This window comes from Bidens hawaiensis, unplaced genomic scaffold, assembly GCF_021521415.1.
Source record: "Bidens hawaiensis isolate Kalapana, Puna unplaced genomic scaffold, B.hawaiensis_p1.1 tig00005944_1, whole genome shotgun sequence".
Lineage (NCBI taxonomy): Eukaryota > Viridiplantae > Streptophyta > Magnoliopsida > Asterales > Asteraceae > Bidens > Bidens hawaiensis.
Window position 1 is genome coordinate 104,299 of NW_027491393.1, and position 22,264 is coordinate 126,562.

Here is a 22,264-nt window from a genome sequence, read left to right on the forward strand (position 1 = left end):
TATTTTTACCACGATGTTAGAAATGGTTTAGAATGCTTATTGTCATAACAATAGGAGATGGAGTAACTTATGCGGTCTATAAAACACTTGTTTCATTAATTACATGTCTTCTTTACTTTAGTGATTGATAATATATCAAAAAGGATTACTCTATAGAATAGTAATCAAGTTTTGAAATTGTTCCAAACAGATCACTCATAAAATATTTTATTTCAATCAGTTCACTAAAGTTTAATTTTGTTCAAATCCTAGCCTGTATAGCAGGTTATATAGTTTTTTTTTTATTTTTAAATAGTTTGGCATTGCATAATATTTTTTTTAAAATTGAACAAAACAGTAAAAATTGAGTAAAATAATTTTTAATGTGCGAAAAATTGCAAAAATAAAAAATAAACTAAAAAAATTGAAAAAAATGCAAATTGTGAAAAATTACAATATAATTAATATGTTCATATATATATTTTTTTGTATCGAAGACAATTAATAATTGTGCTATTAAATATTTTAATATCACCTAATTATCTTTTTGAAATTTTTCTAAAAAAATGGTGGTTTCTTACAAAAAAAAATAATAACTTAAATTTTTCTACCTTTTTTTTGCCATTTCACAATTTAAAATTATTTTTCCTAATTTTTACTAAATTTTTCAATTTTTTAAAAAATATTATGTAATATCATAATATTTAAAAAAAAAACTAGATAAACTATTATTCAAGTGAAATATCTAGGATTGGAACAAAAAGAAAATTTTAGTGATCTGATTGAAATAAAATATTTTACAAGTAACTTAATTAAAACAATTTCAAAACTTGATAATATTTTATAGAGTAATCCCTATATTAAATTACTAGCTTAGCTACCCGTGTATTACACGGGTTTAACAATTTAAATTATGTAAGTAATAAAATAACTCAACATATATGAAATGTTTAATAAACATGTATATCCTCAAATTACATTTGAACCATAAATCATTTCAAATTTCTATAAATAGATGACATTATTAATTTTTTTTTGTGGCCTATATCATCATGTCATGTCACAAATTTTAACAACTTAGACAAATTACAAATACAATGAGATATTATTATGGGTTAGCATATAATCCAAATAGAGTACCATATGTACCTCTTCAAACTTCTACACGATTTAATTCTTCTTTGACCCATTAATAGTTTAAAAGAAACCAAGATGCGTAAAATGTTATTTTTAAAATTTGACTTCTATCAAATAAAAAATATATAACAAATAATATTGAATTTGAATATAACCCGAAACCAAATTTTAAATTTCCAAAATCAATCTTTTAATCTGTCACCAAAGTCATGACCCTAAAGATTTGTCACCAAAGTCATGACTGAAAGTTGAAACATACTTTGACCCATTAACTCTTTTTAGATGAAAATGCTTTTAACCTGTATCAATTTTGGAATCGATTAATAATATTTTGTAGTAAAAACACGTTGTTTCTAAACCGCCCTTGCTAGAGATTATAACCTGAAATCTATTTTTTTTTTCCATATTGTCCAAAACACTTGATTCAGTTTTAACTAATCTACTGTAAAAAATTGGCTATGACAAAATACTCTTTTATACTCAGAACTTATAAAATTCTGTTGATCGATTCTTGTTTTTTTAGCTACTTTGTTTCTTTTTCACACCTCTTTTTTATTACTAAAAGACTACTTATAACAGTAATAATGATGATATAAATAATATTAGTAATAATAGTATTATTTTTATTTCATTGTTATTATTAATATTTATTAATTATGAGTATTTATTATTTATTTTTATTTATTAGTGCACACTTGGTAAAGTAGAGAATTAGAAAGTCTTTTGAAGTGACACGTAGAATAGAGAGATGTTAGAAGTTGTCTTATGGCATTAGGGGTTTTTTTTTTATTACTTATTATTATTATTATTATTATTATATGTAAGAATGTAAGATTAAGCAAACCATGCTTCATGACGAGTTACGAATCAGCTTCGAAAACATTAATGGCAACATAATATCCCTTTTACAATGATCTTATTGAAACTCTATGCTCAGATTGGTTTCATGCTATTATCATAGCACAAACACATTAAAATAGATTAAAGGTGCAAAATGAATCAAATTGTGATCTTTAACATCATTCAAGCCTCAATGTCCATACCAAGGCTCAAATCGGTTTCAAACCATCATCATAGCACCAACAATTTAAATAAATCAAAGGCGCAAAATGAACCCAATTATGGTCTTGAACATTGTTGAAGCTTCGATGTTCATATCAGTTTAAAACCATCATCGTAACATAAACAGATAAAAACAAACCAAAGGTGCAAAACGAAACCCAAATATGGTCTTGAATATCATTCATGCCTCAACAAAGCAGTATGACCGCCGCCACCTAGGGTTTTGAAATCGAAAAAATGGAACCAATTGGCTGCCACGTCACTTATGATTTTGAAATCGAACCTGCCAGCGATGGATAATCGAACCTCCGCCGTCATCTGAGGTTTTGAAATCGAACTTGACAATAATGGTGAATCAAACCAAACGACCTCCACCATCGACATTAAAACAACCACCACTACCTACGGTTTTGAAATCGAACCCCTCAACGATGAGAAATGGAACCAAACGACCTCCACCCTCACCAAGGGTTTTGAAATCGAAGCCAGCAACGATGGCAAAAATGGATCCAAACGACCTCAGCCGTTGTCTGGGATTTTGAAATCGAACCTGACAATGATGGCGAATCGAATCAAACCACCTCAACTATCGTTGCGATAACAACTGAAAAAAAAAGAACACGACAACGACCATACTACCGCCGTCGCCATCAATATCATATAAAGGTTAAAGATGAGAAAGAAAGAAAGAAACTGGTGACAAATAGGTGATAAAGCGATTGTGGTGGTACAACTTTATGATCAGAGTGTACAACCCAATAAGCAGCGCGTAGAACTCAATAAGCCAAGTAAGTTGCTAATTGTATAATATATAATATGAAGTGAAAAATAACTATTGGATTTGGTAGGTGAGGATCCTATAAAAATGTTGTTTTGCCTAAGTAACCTAAGAAACAAGTTATATTCCACTTCATTGGGATTAAGAGACATTTTAGTCCTAAAACACGAACCATTATCCTTTTGTTTTCTAAAGATAAAACACAAAAATTCGAACACGAAAAATCTACAAAAGTTTCATCACAAAAAAATTAATTTAAAATATTTATCTTTAAAAAATGTAGTACAAAAAGTTCAACACAAAAAATTCACAAAAAAAAAAAAAAAATCCAACGCAAAAATATATTACAAAAACGAAATACAACATAGAAATAAAACCCACATTTTGTATTTCTTTGTCTTTTTTTTTATGGTGAAAGACCCCATGCAAAGAATGCCTAACGTACAAAGAATTCAAAGTTCTTCTACATCATGTATACTCATGAAGTAGAATAATTACACATAAAGAAAATCATTATGCATGAAGTAAAATAATTACGCATGAAGAAAATCATTCCGGATGAAGTAAAATAATTACGCAAGTTATAAAATAATCATGCGCCCCATATTTTTTCATGTATTTACAACTATGCACCCGTGTTTTTGTTTTAAGTAAAATCAATGGTCATGTGTAATTTTTTTAAATAACATCGTATGAAAAATTGATGTTTTTGTTTTAAGTAAAATCAATGGTCATGTGTATTTTTTTAAAAAATAATATCGTATGAAAAATTGATGGTACGTTTAAAAAATGCATATATTTAAGAAAAGTTTAACAAAACGGTTATACCTAAATAGTATTTCTCTCTTTATTTCTTCATCTTATCTCAACTATTGGTTTCACTTACCTTAGACAATATGGTTTCTTAGCCTAATTGAACAAAATCAGCTTTTTATTGGATCCCTATATTTGATAGCTAAAACCTTGGAATTTGACTAAACAATTTGATTTGCTATTCAAACACACAACTTATAACAAAAAAGCTAAAATTTTATTTTAGAAAAAGTAGTGTAAATGACTAAATAATAATTAATTTATGAATTAGGCTTTTTATATTTTAATTTACCGTTTTACATGTAAAAACTTATTAAAGGGGTGTGTGGGATTCCTTATTTTGGCCTCCTTATGACTTTTCCATAAGTCATAAGTTATAAAGTTGTAACTTATAGAACTTTTCCCTCACACATAAGCAATCCTAAACACCTTTTAACTTTTTAAAAAGTTAATAAGTCATAAGCGGATGAAAATAAGCAATCCCAAACACCCCTAAATTTGAAGTCTTACATCCAACGAGTATTAACATGTTTACCTTTTTTCTTCGAATGGCATACCAACACGTATTATAAAGATAATGCAATGATTGTTACATAAAAAGTAATTAAATGTATATTTATTTAACAAGCGTCACGGTTGGACTGAAACGGAGATTGGTCTCCTATGCCCATGGCAAGGTTGGACTAAATAGAAATTAATTCATGAATGACACACGACCGGTGGTAAAAGAAAAAATAAATAATGTAGAGGTTGTGCGAAGTTGTACTAAACATAAATATACGTTGCTTTCACTTTTCTACTAGACTAAAAGTGTTAATTGAAATTATTATTGTCATAATTTTTTTATAATGAACGAATAAAAGCACATCAAGGCAGCCCCAAAATCTTGTTCGCTTCATATTCACAACAATCGGAAGCCCTAGATAGGTAAGCCGAAATTCGCTGGCACTGTATTGTACCACCTCCTCCCTCCTACTAAGCTCCTTATCCTTAACACAAAAATTGATTTTTAAGCCATATAGAAGGAAGAAGCATCTTAGTAAACGGTCCAGTAACCATTCAGTTAAGATTTTTACGAATATCAAATCATCAGCAAAACACATGTGTGAAATGGAAAGTCCTTCATTAGTTATTAGGTAAACTGATTTCGGAGATCTTCACAACTCACTCACGACTGAGAAGAGGCGCCTTTGTCCAACCTCGAGAGTCTTGAATGCTCCTTCCATCCACTCATTCTTAAAACTAGCGTTCTTAAAGCCAAAGAGTCTGCGGAAAAGGGCCCTACATTTCTCACCCTCTCCTTACTGTTTGGAGAGTCTCCACAGCAATGACGAACAAGAAAGGGGTGAGCAGGTCGCCCCGTCTAATCCCTTTATTCAACCAGCTAGTATTTCTTCACAGGCTTACCGTTAACCCATACCTTCCAACACCCATATAAGAGAAACTCCTAGCTTAACGTATCACAAGCTTTCTTAAAATCGATCTTGAAAAGCATCATTTGCTTACGGTCCCGCCCAAGATATATCTACCTTCGATAAACACCAACCAGACCGAAGAAATTAAAGAAGACATGACTAGAAATTTACACAACTAGGTGGCTTGTCTGCGTATGACAACTCAGAATTTAATTATCTTTATTTATTATACAACAAAATAATTTCATGAAATCATCCTATTAATGATCCAACTACTAACAAAGTAATAAATTACCATTTTTAACATAAATAAAACAAATACATTCCGGTCAAATGTATATCCTCATTCTTACCCAGCGTACCATCATCAGACACCACTCGCATACCCAACCACGCGCCGTCAATCAAGACACAATCCTTAACGGAAAAGTTAACGGCGCGTGAATGAAATCCTAACGGACTGATTATATAATATCTTTATTTGCATGTAAACGGAAAAAAAACTTAAAACTCAGTCACAAGTCACACCTTCCTTGCCACCAGTAGTACCGCCAGCCACCCTACCGAAACGACGACGTACAGTATCACCTCCCCTTGTCTGTCACAAAGATATTATGACATTTCTAGAGAGAGAAAACTGAAAACTCATCATCAGTTTCTAGGGAGAGAACTCTCTGTCTGTGTTTAATTATAAAAGCACATCGATCGTACGGGAAGAAAGCTTTAGCGTTGAAGCACGTAGCAGACGGACGCTCTTTGTTTTCTTCACAACTTTTAGGTATTATTATTATTATTAAAGCAGCGTCTGTATCTGTATCTGTTTGTTTAAATCAATGTGTGTGTTTTTGTGACTCCGATCATCAAATCATTTGCTGCTGCCTGCATATTTCACTAGGTTTTGTTGCGTTGAAAATTGTTGAGTTTCGGTGGACATTGATCCAAATCCAACAGTAAACTTTCTATTTTTAGTAATTTTGCTTCATCTTTCGATAAATTAGGTTTTCATTTTCATTTTTAATTTCCAGGATTGAAAACCTGATATAACATTTTTTTTATTATTATAGAAAAAATGGATTTTGGTAGCTTAATTAGGGAGGTTATACAACAATTGGTAGCTAGCTTTGATTCCATTTTTAAGTGGCCGTGACACAAAGGAGATGTATGAATTAATTTCATACTCAAAACTTTTTATGTTACAGGCCATAAACAAGTTATTAGATTTTTTATTTTTTAACCATATGATTATTATGAATGTTTCTTGAGCCCATTGATTTCCCAAAAGTGCCTTTTTTTATTCATCATTGTGTAATCAGTAACAAAAGTGCCATTTTTTTTAATTCATCGTTATGTAATCAGCATCTGGTTCAGGTTTTCATTATAAAGGCATTTTAACTTAAGTTGCATAATTACTTCTTTTTGTGAGAAAGCTAGTAGCTTTACTGGCTTTTGTATCATAGTATCATTCACAAGGACAACACCATTCTTGCATCAAACAAGTTTGATTTCATAGAGTCAAGACTGCTTTTTTTTTTACCATAATTTGTTATATAGTTTCCAAAGTTGTTGTTTCTACACATTCAATACTATTGTTATTATTATTAATGTTCTTAAATTAAACATCTTTTGCTTTCCTTACTTGCAGAGTAACTTAATCATCTGGTTTAGTGTATAATGACAAACTCAATTTCAAGATTGAAACCATTTGATGCCCTCGTCCTACTATTCCTCTGTCTTGTGCAATTGTGTTACTCAACTGACACATCATCATTGATTGCACTTAGAAACTTGCTTCTGCAAAGAAAGGATGTTAAATCCACCTGGTTTGATTCAAATATGCCTCCATGTAACTGGACTGGCATACAGTGTGAGAATTCAGTAGTTCACCATATATCTCTATCGTGCACATCATCACCTATAAGTCTTCAATTCCCCAAGGTTTTAACAGAGTTCAAGACTTTAAAGCATCTCGATGTTAGCGATTGCGGTTTCAGTGGCCATATTGACTCAGAACTGTTTACTCTAGAACACTTGCAGACGCTTGACCTGAGTAATAACAGGTTATCAGGTGAGCTGCCATCAACGATTTCGAATCTGAAAAACCTCGAAGTTCTTATACTTGATAGCAATGGCTTTTCAGGAAACCTGCCATCGACAATCGGGCAGCTTAAACACCTGACCGAGCTCTCGGTTGGATCAAACTCGTTCTCGGGTAGTGTTCCATATCAAGTTGGGAATTTAAAGAAGTTGAAGTCTCTTGATCTCAGTAATAACTTCTTCTCTGGATCACTTCCTTCAGAGTTAAGTAATCTTACGAATCTGTTGTTCTTGGATGCTAGTGTTAACCGCTTCACAGGACCAATATTTCAAGAAATTGGGAATTTGAAGATGCTTCAGGGACTTGATCTTGCTAAAAACTCGTTAACTGGTCCTATACCAGAAACCATTGGTGATCTGACAGCTCTCACGGTTCTCAACCTCATAAACTGCTCGATTACGGGAATCATCCCGGCTCAGATTACAAAGATGACTCGTTTGAGCTCACTGGAAATATCATATAACTTCTTTGAAGGTGGATTACCTTCTACAATAGGGGAGATGGCTAATCTTACTTACTTTCTTGGCAACAATGCAGGACTAAACGGGTCAATCCCATCCTCATTGGGAAACTGCAAAAGGTTGAAGGTAATTAATCTTTCATTCAACACATTATCCGGCTCGTTACCTGATAGTCTTGCTAATCTTGAAGCAATAGAGTCGTTTTCTGTGGGCGCAAACCACCTGTCCGGCCCGTTGCCAGAGTGGCTTTCAAACTGGAAATGTGTATCATCACTAACATTGTCAAAGAACCAATTTACTGGGCGTCTGCCACCACTCGACCTCCCATCCTTGACCGTTGTTGACCTCACTTCCAACAAGCTTTCTGGTGAGCTGCCAACTGGCATTTGTGAAAACAATGCATTGGAGATATTAGTGTTATCTTATAATGAATTCAATGGTACTATAGGCAGCAGTTTCAAGAATTGTTCTGTTCTCACAGATTTGAAACTCTCTGCAAACAAGTTGTATGGTGAATTACCTGCTTATTTAGGAGAACTACAATTAACAACATTGGACTTATCATCTAACCGATTCACTGGAACGATTCCTAGTCAGCTTTGGGAGTCGAAAACGTTAATGGGGATCTCAGTCGGTGGTAACTTGCTTGAAGGTCATATCCCAGATGCAATTGCAAAAGTTTCCACAATTCGAAGTTTGTTTATGGATAATAATCTCTTTGAAGGAACTATTCCAAGATCAATCGGTCAACTAAAAAATTTGACCAATTTGTCACTTAATGGTAACAAGTTGACCGGTGGCATCCCATTGGAGCTTTTCAGCTGTGTAAGTCTGGTCTCTTTGGATCTCGGATCAAACAAGTTAACGGGTCGGATACCAAAAGCCATATCTCAACTGGAACTGCTTGACAACCTTGTTTTATCCAACAACCAGCTCTCGGGGCCGATACCAAACGAGATCTGTACGGGTTTTCAGAAAGTCACGCTGTCCGATTCTGAATATATGCAGCATTATGGCATGTTTGATCTTTCCAACAACAGGCTTTCCGGGCCCATTCCTGTTACAATCGAGAAATGCATCATTGTGAATCAACTTATATTATCAAGGAACCAACTTGATGGGCCCATTCCATATGAAATATCTGGATTAACCAACTTGACTTCACTTGATCTGTCTTTTAATCGTCTTACTGGCCCGGTTGTTCCAAACTTCTTCTCCATGAGAAATCTTCAGGGCTTGATAATTTCACATAACCAGGTGACGGGCTCAATTCCTGATAATTTTGGATCAATGATGCCAAGTTTAGTTAAACTAGACTTATCAAACAACTGTTTCAGTGGCTCTTTGCCTTCATCTATGTTCAGTATCAATGATTTACAATATGTTGATGTTAGCATGAACCGTTTTTCTGGTCAACTCTCCTTTGGCCATATCAGCAGCACCTCACTTTTTTCATTAAATGCAAGTAATAACCACTTTTCTGGTGCTCTTGACCCTTCTGTTTCAAATCTGACTGCCTTGACCATTTTGGACATTCATAACAACATCATCAATGGTAGTTTCCCTTCTCTCTCCAACCATGCTGCATTAACTTATCTCGACTTTTCAAGAAATAATTTCCAAAGCTCTTTCCCTTACAGCATTTGTGATATAGAAGGGTTAACATTTGTTAGCTTCTATGGCAACCAATTCACGGGCCCGGTTCCTGATTCTTGTAACAAACCAAACACTAGCAGCCCTGGTAGCCCATATCCTTCTGAACGTGTGTACACGTCAGCACACACGTTAACTCATGCCTATGTTTTGGGGATTTCACTTGGTGCCACATTCGTTTTCATGGTCGTGTTCATTGCTATTATGAGACAAAAGATGTTTAAAAAAGAATCTGAAGTTCTTGAGAGGGGTAAAACTGAGATTCCACCAACTGACACAAATTCAAAATACGGGCTGTTAATGAAAAGACCAAAAGAACCTTTAAGCATCAACATTGCAACATTTGAGCAGTCTTTGTTAAGGTTGAATCTTAAGGATGTATTAACTGCCACAGAGAATTTTAGCAAGGCCTACATTATAGGTGACGGTGGTTTTGGCACGGTTTACAGAGCATTACTTCCAGAAGGTAAAACCATTGCGGTCAAACGACTGCACGGTGGTCGAACGCACGGTGAACGTGAGTTTTTCGCCGAGATGGAAACGATTGGAAAAGTTAAACATGAAAACTTGGTCCAGTTGTTGGGATACTGTGTGTTTGAAGATGAAAGGTTTTTGATTTATGAATATATGGCAAATGGAAGTCTTGATGTTTGGTTGAGAAACCGCGCAGATGCGGTTGAAGCACTTGACTGGCCTGCCCGTTTCAAAATCTGTCTCGGTTCGGCTCGTGGGCTAGCCTTTTTACATCATGAAGTCGTTCCACATATCATTCACCGAGACATTAAGTCGAGTAACATCTTGCTGGACAGCAAGCTCGAGCCACGGGTGTCTGATTTTGGGCTGGCTAGGATAATCAGTGCATGTGAAAGTCATGTGAGTACAATGCTTGCGGGCACGTTTGGATATATCCCACCAGAATATGGTCAGAAAATGATGGCGACTACAAAGGGGGATGTTTATAGCTTCGGGGTGGTGATGTTGGAACTGGTAACTGGGAAAGAACCGACTGGACCCTCGGATGGTGAGGGTGAGAATCTTGTTGGGTGGGTTCGAGCCAAGGTGGCAAAAAGGAAGGAGTCTGAGGTGCTAGACCCGTGCTTTTATGGTTCGTGGAAGTGGAAGGATCAAATGCTGGATGTGCTTGCTATCGCACAAGCGTGCACGAGTGATCAACCGCAGAAGAGGCCGACTATGCTTGATGTTGTTAAACTACTCAAAGAGATTAAGAACAAAAGTGAGTGTTGATCAGCGCAAGCAAATGGTGTAGTGAATTGCTTTTTAAGTTTTTTTTTTCTTTCTTTTTTTCAATTTAAGATTCTGTTATGTAGCTCATGTGGTGCATCTAGAATAATATAGTTTTGAGTTTGTGAATTTTAAAACATAAAAAATATGTTGGTTGAAACAAATTATGTTTTTTATAATATGATTTTATTTGAAACAAAGTTCATATATTGATTGCTCTTGCATTGTTTGGGGGATGCTTTTTGTGGTAGATGTCTGAGAATATAAGTTCTGGAATTGATAATGGTTGCATGGTCTCATAGTGGCCTTGATGGGTTTGGAATGCCGTGTTTGGAACATCAGCAGAGTTCATTCGAATCTGGTGCCTGGATCTCACACCTAGTTTATAAAATATCAAAGCTCCCCAATTTCTTCTGGTGGAATTGGGACACCATTTTTAATAGCAACATCATTTAACTTCATAGACGCCAATTGCTGGAGCAGTAGAAAGTGGCTGAGCTATCCTGTATAACACCTGCAGTCTTAACCAATTATTCAACTGTCTGTAGAATAACATCCTTTTGGGGCAGCTTGGTTTTCTGACTGATTATCATGCATGCTCTCATCCTTGAGTATCTTGTAATCACAATCATGATGAGGCGACAACCCGTGGGTGATTATAACACATCCTCAAATTTCTCCAATAGTTTGTTTAAACCAACCACTGGGTGCATGCATGGACATTGGCGAATCTAGAAAAAAAATTCAGGGGTAACCTATTTTTTTTTTTTACCGTACATTCATATAGGATCGTCTATGAGAATTCAAAAAATCCCTCGAGGTCCTGTACGGGTGTAACAGCGAGCCCCTATTTTTTTATTTTCCAAATTTTAAATTGGGTTTAACGTCTAACGAACCTAGTTGTTTATATAACATAATGTTTGACCCAACTCGTGTTGAATAAAATTTACCTCGAAACATAGACTGGATTGTTGTGAATAAAAAATTTATATCAATACGTAGATAAAAATAAGCACGTCGTAACATAAGATGATTGGTTCGGGCTACCCAATGTTGTCTTCCATCGCATGCGTATGAGATCGCATTTTGCTATTGTATTACCTCGGGTAACGGGTCTTTATTCATTAGTCGTTAATAAAATTAAAAAAAATAAAACAAACAGGATCAACTAAATTAAATATACCAAGTTACCGATAAATGTATAAATACATAACAAGTAGAAATCCAAAATTTTACTTTTTTTTTTAATAGAAGAAATCCAGATGGAACTTTCAGTTATCATTTTAAAATATATATTATATTTTTAATTTAATAAAAAAATCAAACGAAATGATATGAAAGAAACTTTTCAGTTTTTATTTTCATTTTCCCTCGATAACTTAAAAAAAAACCCCATCTTCTACCTTTATCCTCCTCTTCCACTTTTCTTTCTGCAACTATATATCATTGAAAATTTTTTCCGATGAAACGTTTTACGTTTTTTATATATATAATGTTTGCTCAGGGGTAACCTAATCTTCGCTCAGGGGTGCCGATGTTTCAAACTATTAAAAAAAATAAAATTTTGCACTACGCAACGAAATTGAGGGGTAACCCAGGTATATCCGTCCCTGTGCATGGATCAATATTTACATATATAGATTTTTTTAGGGAAATTTCCCAAAATACCCTATTTTGATCATGGTTTTCCATATATAGCCTAAAAAAAAAAAACCAAGAACCAAGAAACCAAACTAGCCTAAAAATCCCGTCAACCGTTTCGTTTCTAATCCGACGGATTAATGGGCCTATCAGGACATCCCACGAAGCATACTATTCCGTCGGCTCCGGCGGTTTACCGTTTTGTCTGATGGATTAATGAAACAAACCAATGTAATAATAAACAGTCGGATCTGACGGTTCAGTTCATGCTTCCGTCGGACCCGACTGTTTAATTTGTCCGACAAACCCGATTTTTCAATTCGGGGGGGGGGGGGGGGGTTTTGATTTTGAGTTATAAAGTGAAATTAAACACGATGGTTGTGTTCTCCTCAAAAAATTAAGCGATTTGTACTATTGATTTGCTTGATTTTGTGTAGAATTGAGAAAAATGGAGATAGAGGTTGATTACGGAGGTTTAGGGCTTGAGAGGTAGAAGATGAAGAATTCCGTCGGACTCGCTAAAATTCCGCCGGATCCGACGATTTTTTTAAGAAATTCCGTCGTATCTATTAATACGTTGACACGTGACATGATTTTTAAAGGTTCAAAAATTCCATCGGACGGTGTTGAAATTTCGTCGGATCAGAAACGGTTTCCGTCGGATCCAACAGGATTTTTAGGCTAATTTTGGTTTTGTTTGGTCTTAGGCTATTTATGGAAAGCCATGGTCAAAATAGGTTATTTTGGGAAATTAGTCTTTTTTTATGTTAAAAGTAAAAGCATGTGACGTGTCTAGGGACAAATGTGTATGACTTTTAACCAAAGAATTATGGGTTCTAGTTTCAATTGAAACATGATGAAATATTAGCTATTAAAAAATGTTACTTATATTTACTCTTTGATATCATAATAAAACACAGTATGAAAACAACATAAAGGTGGGGATAAAAGAAAGATTTTTGGAATTTACATTGAAGCCCTACAGTCGACTGATGGATACAGGCGCCAAAAAAAATCAAAAATCGAATCGTATCCATAACCCAAAAACTGAATTCAAATTGGGGATTCAGTTTTTTGAGTCATTAACAACCGAACCTGAATTCGGAATTCGGTTTTTGGATTGGGTATTTTTTTAATGCGATTTGTATGATTCATTCGGTTTAACCGGATTTTGTTTAAAAATGGGCCTTTATTAATTATTTTTATGATTCAGTCCGATCTTCATCAAAATAGCCCATGTTTGTCTAGTCAAGTTCGGATGTTTAAGACTATTATCCAGTTTGAATGTTTTATTATGGTTTAGTATGTTAAGACTTATCTAGTTTGGATGCTTTATTATGGTTTAGTATGTTAAGTTTCTTATCTGGTTTGGATGTTTTATTATGCTTTTGTACGTTTTATGACTATTTTCTTGTTTGAATGTTTTTGTTATGGTTGTAAACTTTTGGTTTAGGATATGTTGTGTTTGTTTGAATATTTTGATGCGGTACACTGAACCAAAATGGTTGTCTTAAACACCAACATAAATTAAATCTTGGCAAAGGTGTTTGCTTTAATTCGATTTGGCCCATTGATGAATTTGGTTTTGGATATGGGATCAAGTCCAAACAAATTAATTTGAACAAATCGATTAAATCTTTAACGAACTGACGACGCCCCTAGCGGTGGAATGTCCTTGAATAGTCTTTCAAAAATTAAACAAATTAAAGAAAGATGGTACATGATCATGCCACGGTCCAACCCTAAAATTGTAAGTTAATGATCCCAATCAAATGATAAGACCTATAGTCAATAGCTTTTTAACTTTTTTATCTTATTCTGTCTTTTGTGGTTCATGTGAATACGTGATGCATCCCAGAATAATTGTTGACTAATCTATGGATTTGTGAGTTTCAAGCAAAAAGTATGTTGATTTAAACAAATTATTATAGAATGATTTGATTTAAAGCATTTGTACTTGATTGCCCATAGCATTTATTTGTGGTGACTTGTAATTTTGTTCTACTTGTTTATGTGAGCCGAGACGGGTCGAGCCTACGCCATAACTTTAGCAAGCTACAACTATATTTGACCACGTCCCGAGCCTTAACAACAAACAAGCTCAGGCTCCTTGCATCTTAAAGAAAAGTTCAATTTAGTTTAAAATACCACTAGGGTCAAATTGACTTGTTTAGAATAATATAGTCAAAACCAATGTAATGAGATATATAATATATGCCCAAATGATGAACTAGATGCAAAGTCAGAGACACCAAAAGCTCAACAACAAACAGTTTGGTTGGTGGGCTCATAATAAGAACTCAATCCACAATTACCCCATCAATCATTTACATGGTAGGTTGAGTTGTACAGCTTAACCTACCTACTAACCACACCAAACCCAACCCAACAGCATAATCAACTTTCTACAAATGTTATATTACAGTTGTAACATGTACCATGATTATAGCTTGCAACCCAAGTTAGGAAGACCTACCCTATTACATTCAACCAAAAACCTCTTAAATGTCAGTGGTGGTTAGTTGTTTCATCTTAGATTCAAAGTCATGGAAAGGTTTCTTGTTCTTCCAATTTCTATGGGATGCATCTCAAAGTCAACCACAGGTGCAATTGAATCAAACAAATGCAAGGCACAAAACACTCCAAAACATCATGTAACATGTATTATTATATACATCTCTCTCTCTAAACATCATTTCATTGTAAGCTTATATTGTGTTGGAGTTAACTTGTTTTCTCATGGATACCAACCAGATGGAAAAAGGTCATCCAATATGAAATCCAAGAAATCTTGGGGAATTGTAAGCAGATCTACCATTTCAAGAGGGATCCAAAGGCTAATCTTGGAGACATTCAAAAGCTTTACAAGAATTCTAAGTAAGTGACACTATCTAAGCCGGATTGATAAAAGGCTCAAAATAGGTTAAACCGAGCCCGAGTCTTGAATAAAGCTTATTTAGTGTATTTTCAAGTTTGAACTAACTTAGACTTCTATGTATTAATTTCACATTACACAGCCAACCGCGAGCCAAGCTTTGGCTCGTTTAATGTGCTACACGGAGTCACACTTCGGCTTATCACGAATTTTTTTACAAAATATATAACAATATTAAGAAAAAATGTATTCACATTTAATTAACAAATAATAAATGCGCCAAAACCAAGATTAAAAAACCAAATCACAAGTAGAGGTGCACAAACTAACCAGTTTATACACGATTCACTAACCCGTTAGTACCTGGTCCAAAACAACTGGTTAGTACCCGATTCAACCCGACGGTTAGAAACCGGTTTATAGTATTGATCTCCGAAACCGGTTACAAACCAGTTATTTGGTTTATTATTATTATTTTTTTAAAACTGGTTTTTTCCATTATTTAACAGTTAACCGGTTCAGTTATAACTGAATCCGGTTATACCACGTAGAGGTTTCTTGACTCAAAACCAGGTAATTTGACCATTGACCACTAACCGGTTAACCTGTTTGTGCACCTATACTCACAAGCCAAGCTCAAGCTTTAGAAAAGAGCTCAAAACAAGCCAAGCCTAGGCTTGGCTCATTTACAGCTCTAACTTATGACACACAGATGGAAACTATGGTTGATTTTGGTGTTACAAATTGTTTCAGAATACAGCGATGTGGAGGAAATAGAGATGGAAAAAGAGCTGGAAATTGGATACCCAACAGATGTGAAGCATGTGACACACATAGGATATGATGGATCCATGACCACAAACCCAATGAAAAACTGGGAGAATATAGAAACACCGGAAATACATTCATTTCCTTCTATTTCACTCAAACAGTTTGAACATGCAATGGCTGCACAATCAGAGAACAACCCACCACTATTATCCCCAACCAGAAACACTTAAATACATATTTGTATCATTTCTGCAACAATGATCCAAACTTAAGTGATTCTTATCTGTTTTGTTGTAGATCTAATTTTGTTTCAATTCATATATTCATGATTATGTGAACAAAAATATGTATTGAAAAATGAGATCTGTGTCCTAAATAGCTAACAAAAACATGGTTTTAAAATTCCCAACTAAGCATCAATTAATCCCCAATTAATCATTAGTCGGTATCCCATCAACTAGTTGCCGATTAATCACTATTTGGTCAAGATAAGTTAAAATAGAAAATTTTATAAATAAAACTTGGTATAAATACATATATTTCAAAAACTACATATAAATTCAAATCCAATTAATCCTACTAATCTCCTGATTAAGTACTAATCCCTACCAGTGTTGTAAAAACCTTGCTAATTAATTTTAGGAAAGTCAGTCAACTATTCAGTCAATGGTCAAATCTAGCTAAAATCAGGACTAATCTAACATAGTTGGTCTTCTATGACGAGTTTCCAGCCAAAATCAGCGGTTTCTAACAAGATTCCAGCAAAAATTAGCGCTTTCCAGCCAAAGTGTGTATGTTTATAAATAAACTGAAATCTACAAGTAAAAAATGTGTATATATAAAACTGAAAATTATAAAGTCCGATTCAATTAATCCTGATTAAATCCAATTAATCACTATCCCTCACCCAACCGCCCGACTAGCAACTTTTACAACCTTGATCCCACCCGACTAGCCGTTTCAACAACAGTAACCGGCTAACGAGTCAGCAATTCAATGATAGAAACTTTAATAAAGTTGTTATTAATACTGTATTGTGTTGTGTGTGAAATAAGATTAGATGTGGGCACCATAGCGAGCCATAAGCTGATAGAGACAGAGCAATGGCTTTCTGAGGTGCCTCTGTTGATTGATATGTGTTCCTCCAAGATCTACCTTAATGGAAGACAGCGTTCCGAGACGGTGGTGGTTACGCACAGACGGCGGTACCGTCCCGGAGATGGCCTTCTGGAGGAACTTGGTTTAGGGTTTCAAGTCGCCTCTGCAACTGCTTTAATAGTACCAACGGTCAGTCATGTTATTGGGCCTAAGGAATGGGCTCAATTATAGAAATTACTGACCTCAAACAATAGGCTTCTCATTTGGTCAACAGAAACTTTATTGGGCTGCTACCTTAGGCTTCTAATATTAAGTTGCTGTGCATCTTTTCAATAATTAAAAAAAAAGGAGAAAAAGGAAAGAAAAGTAAAAGGTCTCCCTGCTTTCTTACTGTAAGATCTTTCCATCACTCCTTTCTTTGTCTTTTTAGTATTGCATTAGACACCCTTTTTTGGGTGGGTAAGGAGTACTAGTAATTGACTTTGTTAACAGGGAGTGCTTTTTTGTGTGCATTTAAGCTTTTTAGGAAGTGTGTGATCTCCCTATTGCTTTCATTTCCGCTGCTTATTATTACTACTATCATTATTTTTTGTTAGTGCTTCTGTGAGTTTTGTGAATTCAGCATGACTAATTCAAATTCACATATTGTTAACACTAATAATAACAATAATCAAATGAGTAACCTTGATTTTGGTGATCCGCTTTATCTTCATGCTTCTGACACCAACAATTTGACCATTGTTAATATTAAGCTAAAAGGGACAGAAAATTATAGCATGTGGGCCAATTCTATGGAACTATCTTTAAATGTAAAAAACAAATTAGGTTTTATAGGCAAAACATGTAATAGGCCCATTACAAATGAACACCTAGGTAAACAATGGGATAGATGCAATGCGGTTGTGTTGTCTTGGATTTTAAACTCTATTTCTGAAGAACTATTTATGGGTCAAGTATTTTCTAAAATTGCATCAGTTGTTTGGGAGGAACTGAAAGAAACCTATACAAAAGTTGACGGTTCTATAATGTATAACCTTCATCAAAAAATTTCTTTGTTTAAACAAAATGGCTGCCCTATTTCTGAATATTATCATCAACTTACATCTATGTGGAGACAATTTGACTCACTGTTTGAATTGCCTTTATGTACGTGTAATGCAGCTAATGAAACAAGTAAATTTAATCAAAATATGAGACTGATGCAATTTTTAATGAGGTTATACGATGCTTATCAATCTGTGAGAACCTCCATTTTAACTAAAGATCCTTTACCTACGGTAAAGGGTGCCTTTGCCATTATATCTAGAGAGGAATCTCACAGGACAATAACATTATCTAACAAATCTCAGCCTACTGCATTTGCATCTAAAACTTCTAATTACAAGAAACCTAGAAGTCCACTGAAATGCACCCATTGTAACAAAAATGGTCACGTGGTTGAAAAGTGTTATGAATTGGTTGGGTATCCAACAAATTATAAGACCAAGTTAAAAGCCACAACAAGCAACAATGCTGTGTCTGAGACAAAAACTGCTGGTGAAGTCTTGTGTCAGTTGACTCCTGAACAATACTCTAAACTCATGACCATGCTAAATGGATCTATGGCTTCGGATCAAAACTCTTCACATATGGCAGGTAACTTTCAATCCGCGTGTACATTCCCAATTTTTACTTGTGCTTCTCCACCTAAAGAAGGAAATTATAGGGGTTGGGTAATAGACTCGGGTGCTAACCAACATATGGTCTTGTCTAGTAAAAACATGTTTGACCTTGTCGACGTGTCAAGCTACAACATGACTGTTGGTCACCCCAACGGGACTAATGCAAAAATAACATCAATTGGGAAACTTAGACTTGGAAAAAATGTTGTTCTTGTTGATGTCTTGGTTGTTCCTGAGTATTGTGTTAATCTCTTGTCTGTCTACAAACTTGCAAAAGACAACAAACTTGGTTCTTGGTGTAATGAATTTGAATGCTTAATTCAGGACCTAACTCGCAAGACGACACTTCTGACTGGTAAACAGGTCAATGGCCTGTATTACTTTGGGGATGTTCCTCCAGGTGTGTTCGTTTGTGACAACGTTATTTGGCCCGTTAATGATACTTTGAAATTGTGGCATTCTAGACTTGGTCATCCCTCACATCAAGTTTTATTCGTCTTAAAACCCGAACTAAATCTTAAAAACCATGACTCAAATGTTCCATGTGAAATATGTCACCGGGCAAAACAAACTAGAAGCCCCTTTCCTCTAAGCGAACATAAAACCCAAACGGTAGGTGAATTCGTTCACCTAGACTTATAGGGACCTTTTAAAATAACAAGTTTAGATGGTTTTAGATTCTTCTTGACTGTGGTGGATGATTATTCTAGGGCTAAGTGGGTATACCTTCTCAAGTCAAAAGATGAAGTGTTTCAAAACATCATGAATTTTCTAATGTTAATTAAAACTCAGTTTGGCAAACAAGTTAAATGTTTTAGAATCGACAACGGTACTGAATTTGTTAACACTCGGTTCGAAACCTATTTTAAAACTAATGGTATCCTTCATCAAACGACTTGTGTGTATACCCACAACAAAACGGGATAGTAGAGAGAAAGCATCGACACCTTTTAAATATTGCTAGATCTTTACTTTTTCAAAGTGGCATTCCCTTATACATGTGGCCTGAGTGTATTCTAACAGCTACCTACTTGATTAACAGGACTCCATCATCCGTGTTAAACGGAAAGTCCCCTTATGAGTTGCTAGTAAATAAAAAACCCTCTCTGCTACATCTCAGATCATTTGGTTGTTTGTGTTTTGCAACAAATCTAAACCCAAAAACTAAATTTGACAGTAGAGCCTCAAATGTGTTCTAATTGGTTACTCTTTCGATAAAAAAGGCTACAAACTACTCTCTCTTGACGACAAAACTGTTTTTTATTCGCGTGACGTAAAGTTTTACGAAACCTATTTTCCTTTAAAAGATAAAAAAGAAACTTTACCTGAAGAAAATGGAGTAAATCACTTGAATTTTTTTGACTTTTGTTTTGAACCAAATGATACTGAGATTAAAAGGCCCGATGATGAGGGGAGGGAAACCAAAGATGACAACCTAAACTTGGATGGCTCGACTGAAAATGGGTGTAGTCACAATGACAATTCTGGGAACCAACAAAGTCCTGTTGATAACTTAGGCAGCAGCCAGGAAGCCGTTACCCTAGATATTGACGCGGACCTGTTGGAAGCCGATGTTTATATTGACAACACTCTTCCCACTCGGCAACCAGTTGAGGTTGAAAATTGTAATGAGGAAATAGCTGATGCTAACTTCCCTGAGGGCACCTCAACCGACCCTAATGAAAGCACTCGTAAATCAAGTAGAGTTAGCAATATTCCAAAAAGATACACCGACTTCATGCTAAACAGAAAAGTTAAATATGGTATAGAAAAATCTGTTAATTACTCTAATCTATCCTATAACAATAAATGTTTTGTTTCTCTTCTTGACAAAAGCATTGAACCGAAAACTTATTTTGATGCATCTAAGGATATTACCTGGGTAAATTCTATGAATCAAGAAATGGAAGCCTTAAACAGAAACAAAACTTGGATCATCACTGACTTACCCCCTAATAAAAAAACAATAGGGTGTAAATGGATCTATAAAATAAAATATAAGTCAAATGGAGAGATTGAGAGATATAAGGCAAGACTAGTTGCTAAAGGGTACAATCAACGTGAGGGCTTTGACTTCGACGAAACATTTTCTCCCGTTGTCAAAATGGTTACCATACGTGCTTTACTTTCCCTATCTATTCAAAATAATTGGAATGTGTTTCAACTTGATGTTAACAATGCTTTCCTAGATGTCTACATGAACATACCCGAAGGGTATGGTAATAATTCAGACATCACACTTGGCAAGGTATGTAAACTTGTTAAGTCCCTATATGGACTAAAATAAGCCCCCCGGAAGTGGAACAAAAAACTAACCTCAACCCTTACCAACATCGGTTTTTTACAAAGCAAAAATGACCCATCCTTATTTATGAAAATAACCGGAGAAACCTCTGTTTTTCTTCTTGTCTATGTAGATGACATAATCATAACCGGTAACAATGACTTAGAAATAAATAACATTAAACAAAAGCTAAGTTAGTGTTTTCAAATTAAGGACTTGGGAAAACTAAAATATTTTCTTGGGATTGAGGTTTATGAAAATGGGAATGAAATGTATATGTCACAACGGAAATATTGCCTTGATCTAATTCATGAATTTGGTCTCCTTGCAAGCAAACCCGTAGGGAATCCTTTGGAACAAAACATCAGTCTGCATGACAGTACTAATTGTGAAAAAAACGATTTTGAATTAAAAAACATCACACAATACCAAATCTTGATTGGTAAATTAATTTATCTAACCCTTACCAGACCTGATAACTTCTACACCGTTCAATGTCTAAGTCAATTCTACACAAACCCTTAAACTCTCATCTTCAAATTGCCTTAAGACTTCCAAGATATCTAAAAGGTTCTCCTGGAAAAGGGTTAAGGGTTAAAAAGTCACCAAACTTCTCCCTAAAAGCCTACTCCCACTCAGATTGGGGAAAATGTTTGGTTACACGAAGGTGTGTTACAGGTTACTGTTTATATCTAGGAGACTGTCTAATCTCTTGGAAAAGTAAGAGGCAGAGTACAGTCTCTAGATCCTCTACCGAGGCAGAATTTAGAGCAATGTATATCACCGGAGGTGAAGTTATTTGGGTTCTTAAACTCTTAGAAGACTTGAAGGTCAGTTACACCCTTCCCGTGCCAATATACTGTGATAACAATTCTGCAATTCTAATATCTGCAAATCCAGTTTTTCACGAACGTACTAAACATTTTGAAATTGATCTTTTCGGTTTAAGGGAAAAAGTCATGGCAGGAGTCTTCAAAATAAACAAAATTGACACCTCTCAACAACCTGCCGACATATTTACCAAAGGATTAGGTGTTGCCCAACATAACCTGGTATGTGGGAAACTGGGATTAAAAGACCACTTTGGGAATCAAAGTGAGGAGGGGTGTTAAAATTATGAAATGTTCTAATTCTTTTTTATATTGCTTTTCCTTTTTTGTGAGGTTTAATAATAAGGAAAGTTGAAGGTTGACTTGGGCAATAAAGGAAAGATAGGACCGTTGCTGCATTCAAGGAAATTAAAAGGGCTGGATATGTGCTGTCTTTCATTCTTAGTTTTGGTATTTAAGTTATGGCTCA

At 34.9% G+C, this 22,264-nt stretch overlaps 3 protein-coding genes across 3 annotated transcripts; all 3 read left to right on the forward strand.

The window, feature by feature from the left end:
- The first annotated feature begins 6,806 nt into the window (after nucleotides 1–6,806).
- Nucleotides 6,807–10,638, forward strand: LOC143631113 (leucine-rich repeat receptor protein kinase MSP1-like). Its single transcript, XM_077099962.1, has one exon. The coding sequence runs from the start codon at nucleotides 6,856–6,858 to the stop codon at nucleotides 10,636–10,638; it is 3,783 nt and encodes a 1,260-aa protein (XP_076956077.1). The 5' UTR covers nucleotides 6,807–6,855.
- A 4,184-nt stretch (nucleotides 10,639–14,822) lies between these two features.
- LOC143631138 (CRIB domain-containing protein RIC4-like) lies at nucleotides 14,823–16,171 on the forward strand. Its single transcript, XM_077099985.1, has 3 exons — nucleotides 14,823–14,937; nucleotides 15,031–15,153; nucleotides 15,905–16,171. Exons 1-3 carry the CDS (start codon nucleotides 14,823–14,825, stop codon nucleotides 16,150–16,152), a joined length of 486 nt encoding a protein of 161 aa, XP_076956100.1. The 3' UTR covers nucleotides 16,153–16,171.
- A 467-nt stretch (nucleotides 16,172–16,638) lies between these two features.
- Nucleotides 16,639–22,077, forward strand: LOC143631114 (uncharacterized). The gene is made up of 5 exons (XM_077099963.1): nucleotides 16,639–16,709; nucleotides 16,978–17,209; nucleotides 17,617–19,081; nucleotides 19,905–20,929; nucleotides 21,469–22,077. Exons 1-5 carry the CDS (start codon nucleotides 16,639–16,641, stop codon nucleotides 22,075–22,077), a joined length of 3,402 nt encoding a protein of 1,133 aa, XP_076956078.1.
- The last annotated feature ends 187 nt before the right edge of the window (nucleotides 22,078–22,264 follow it).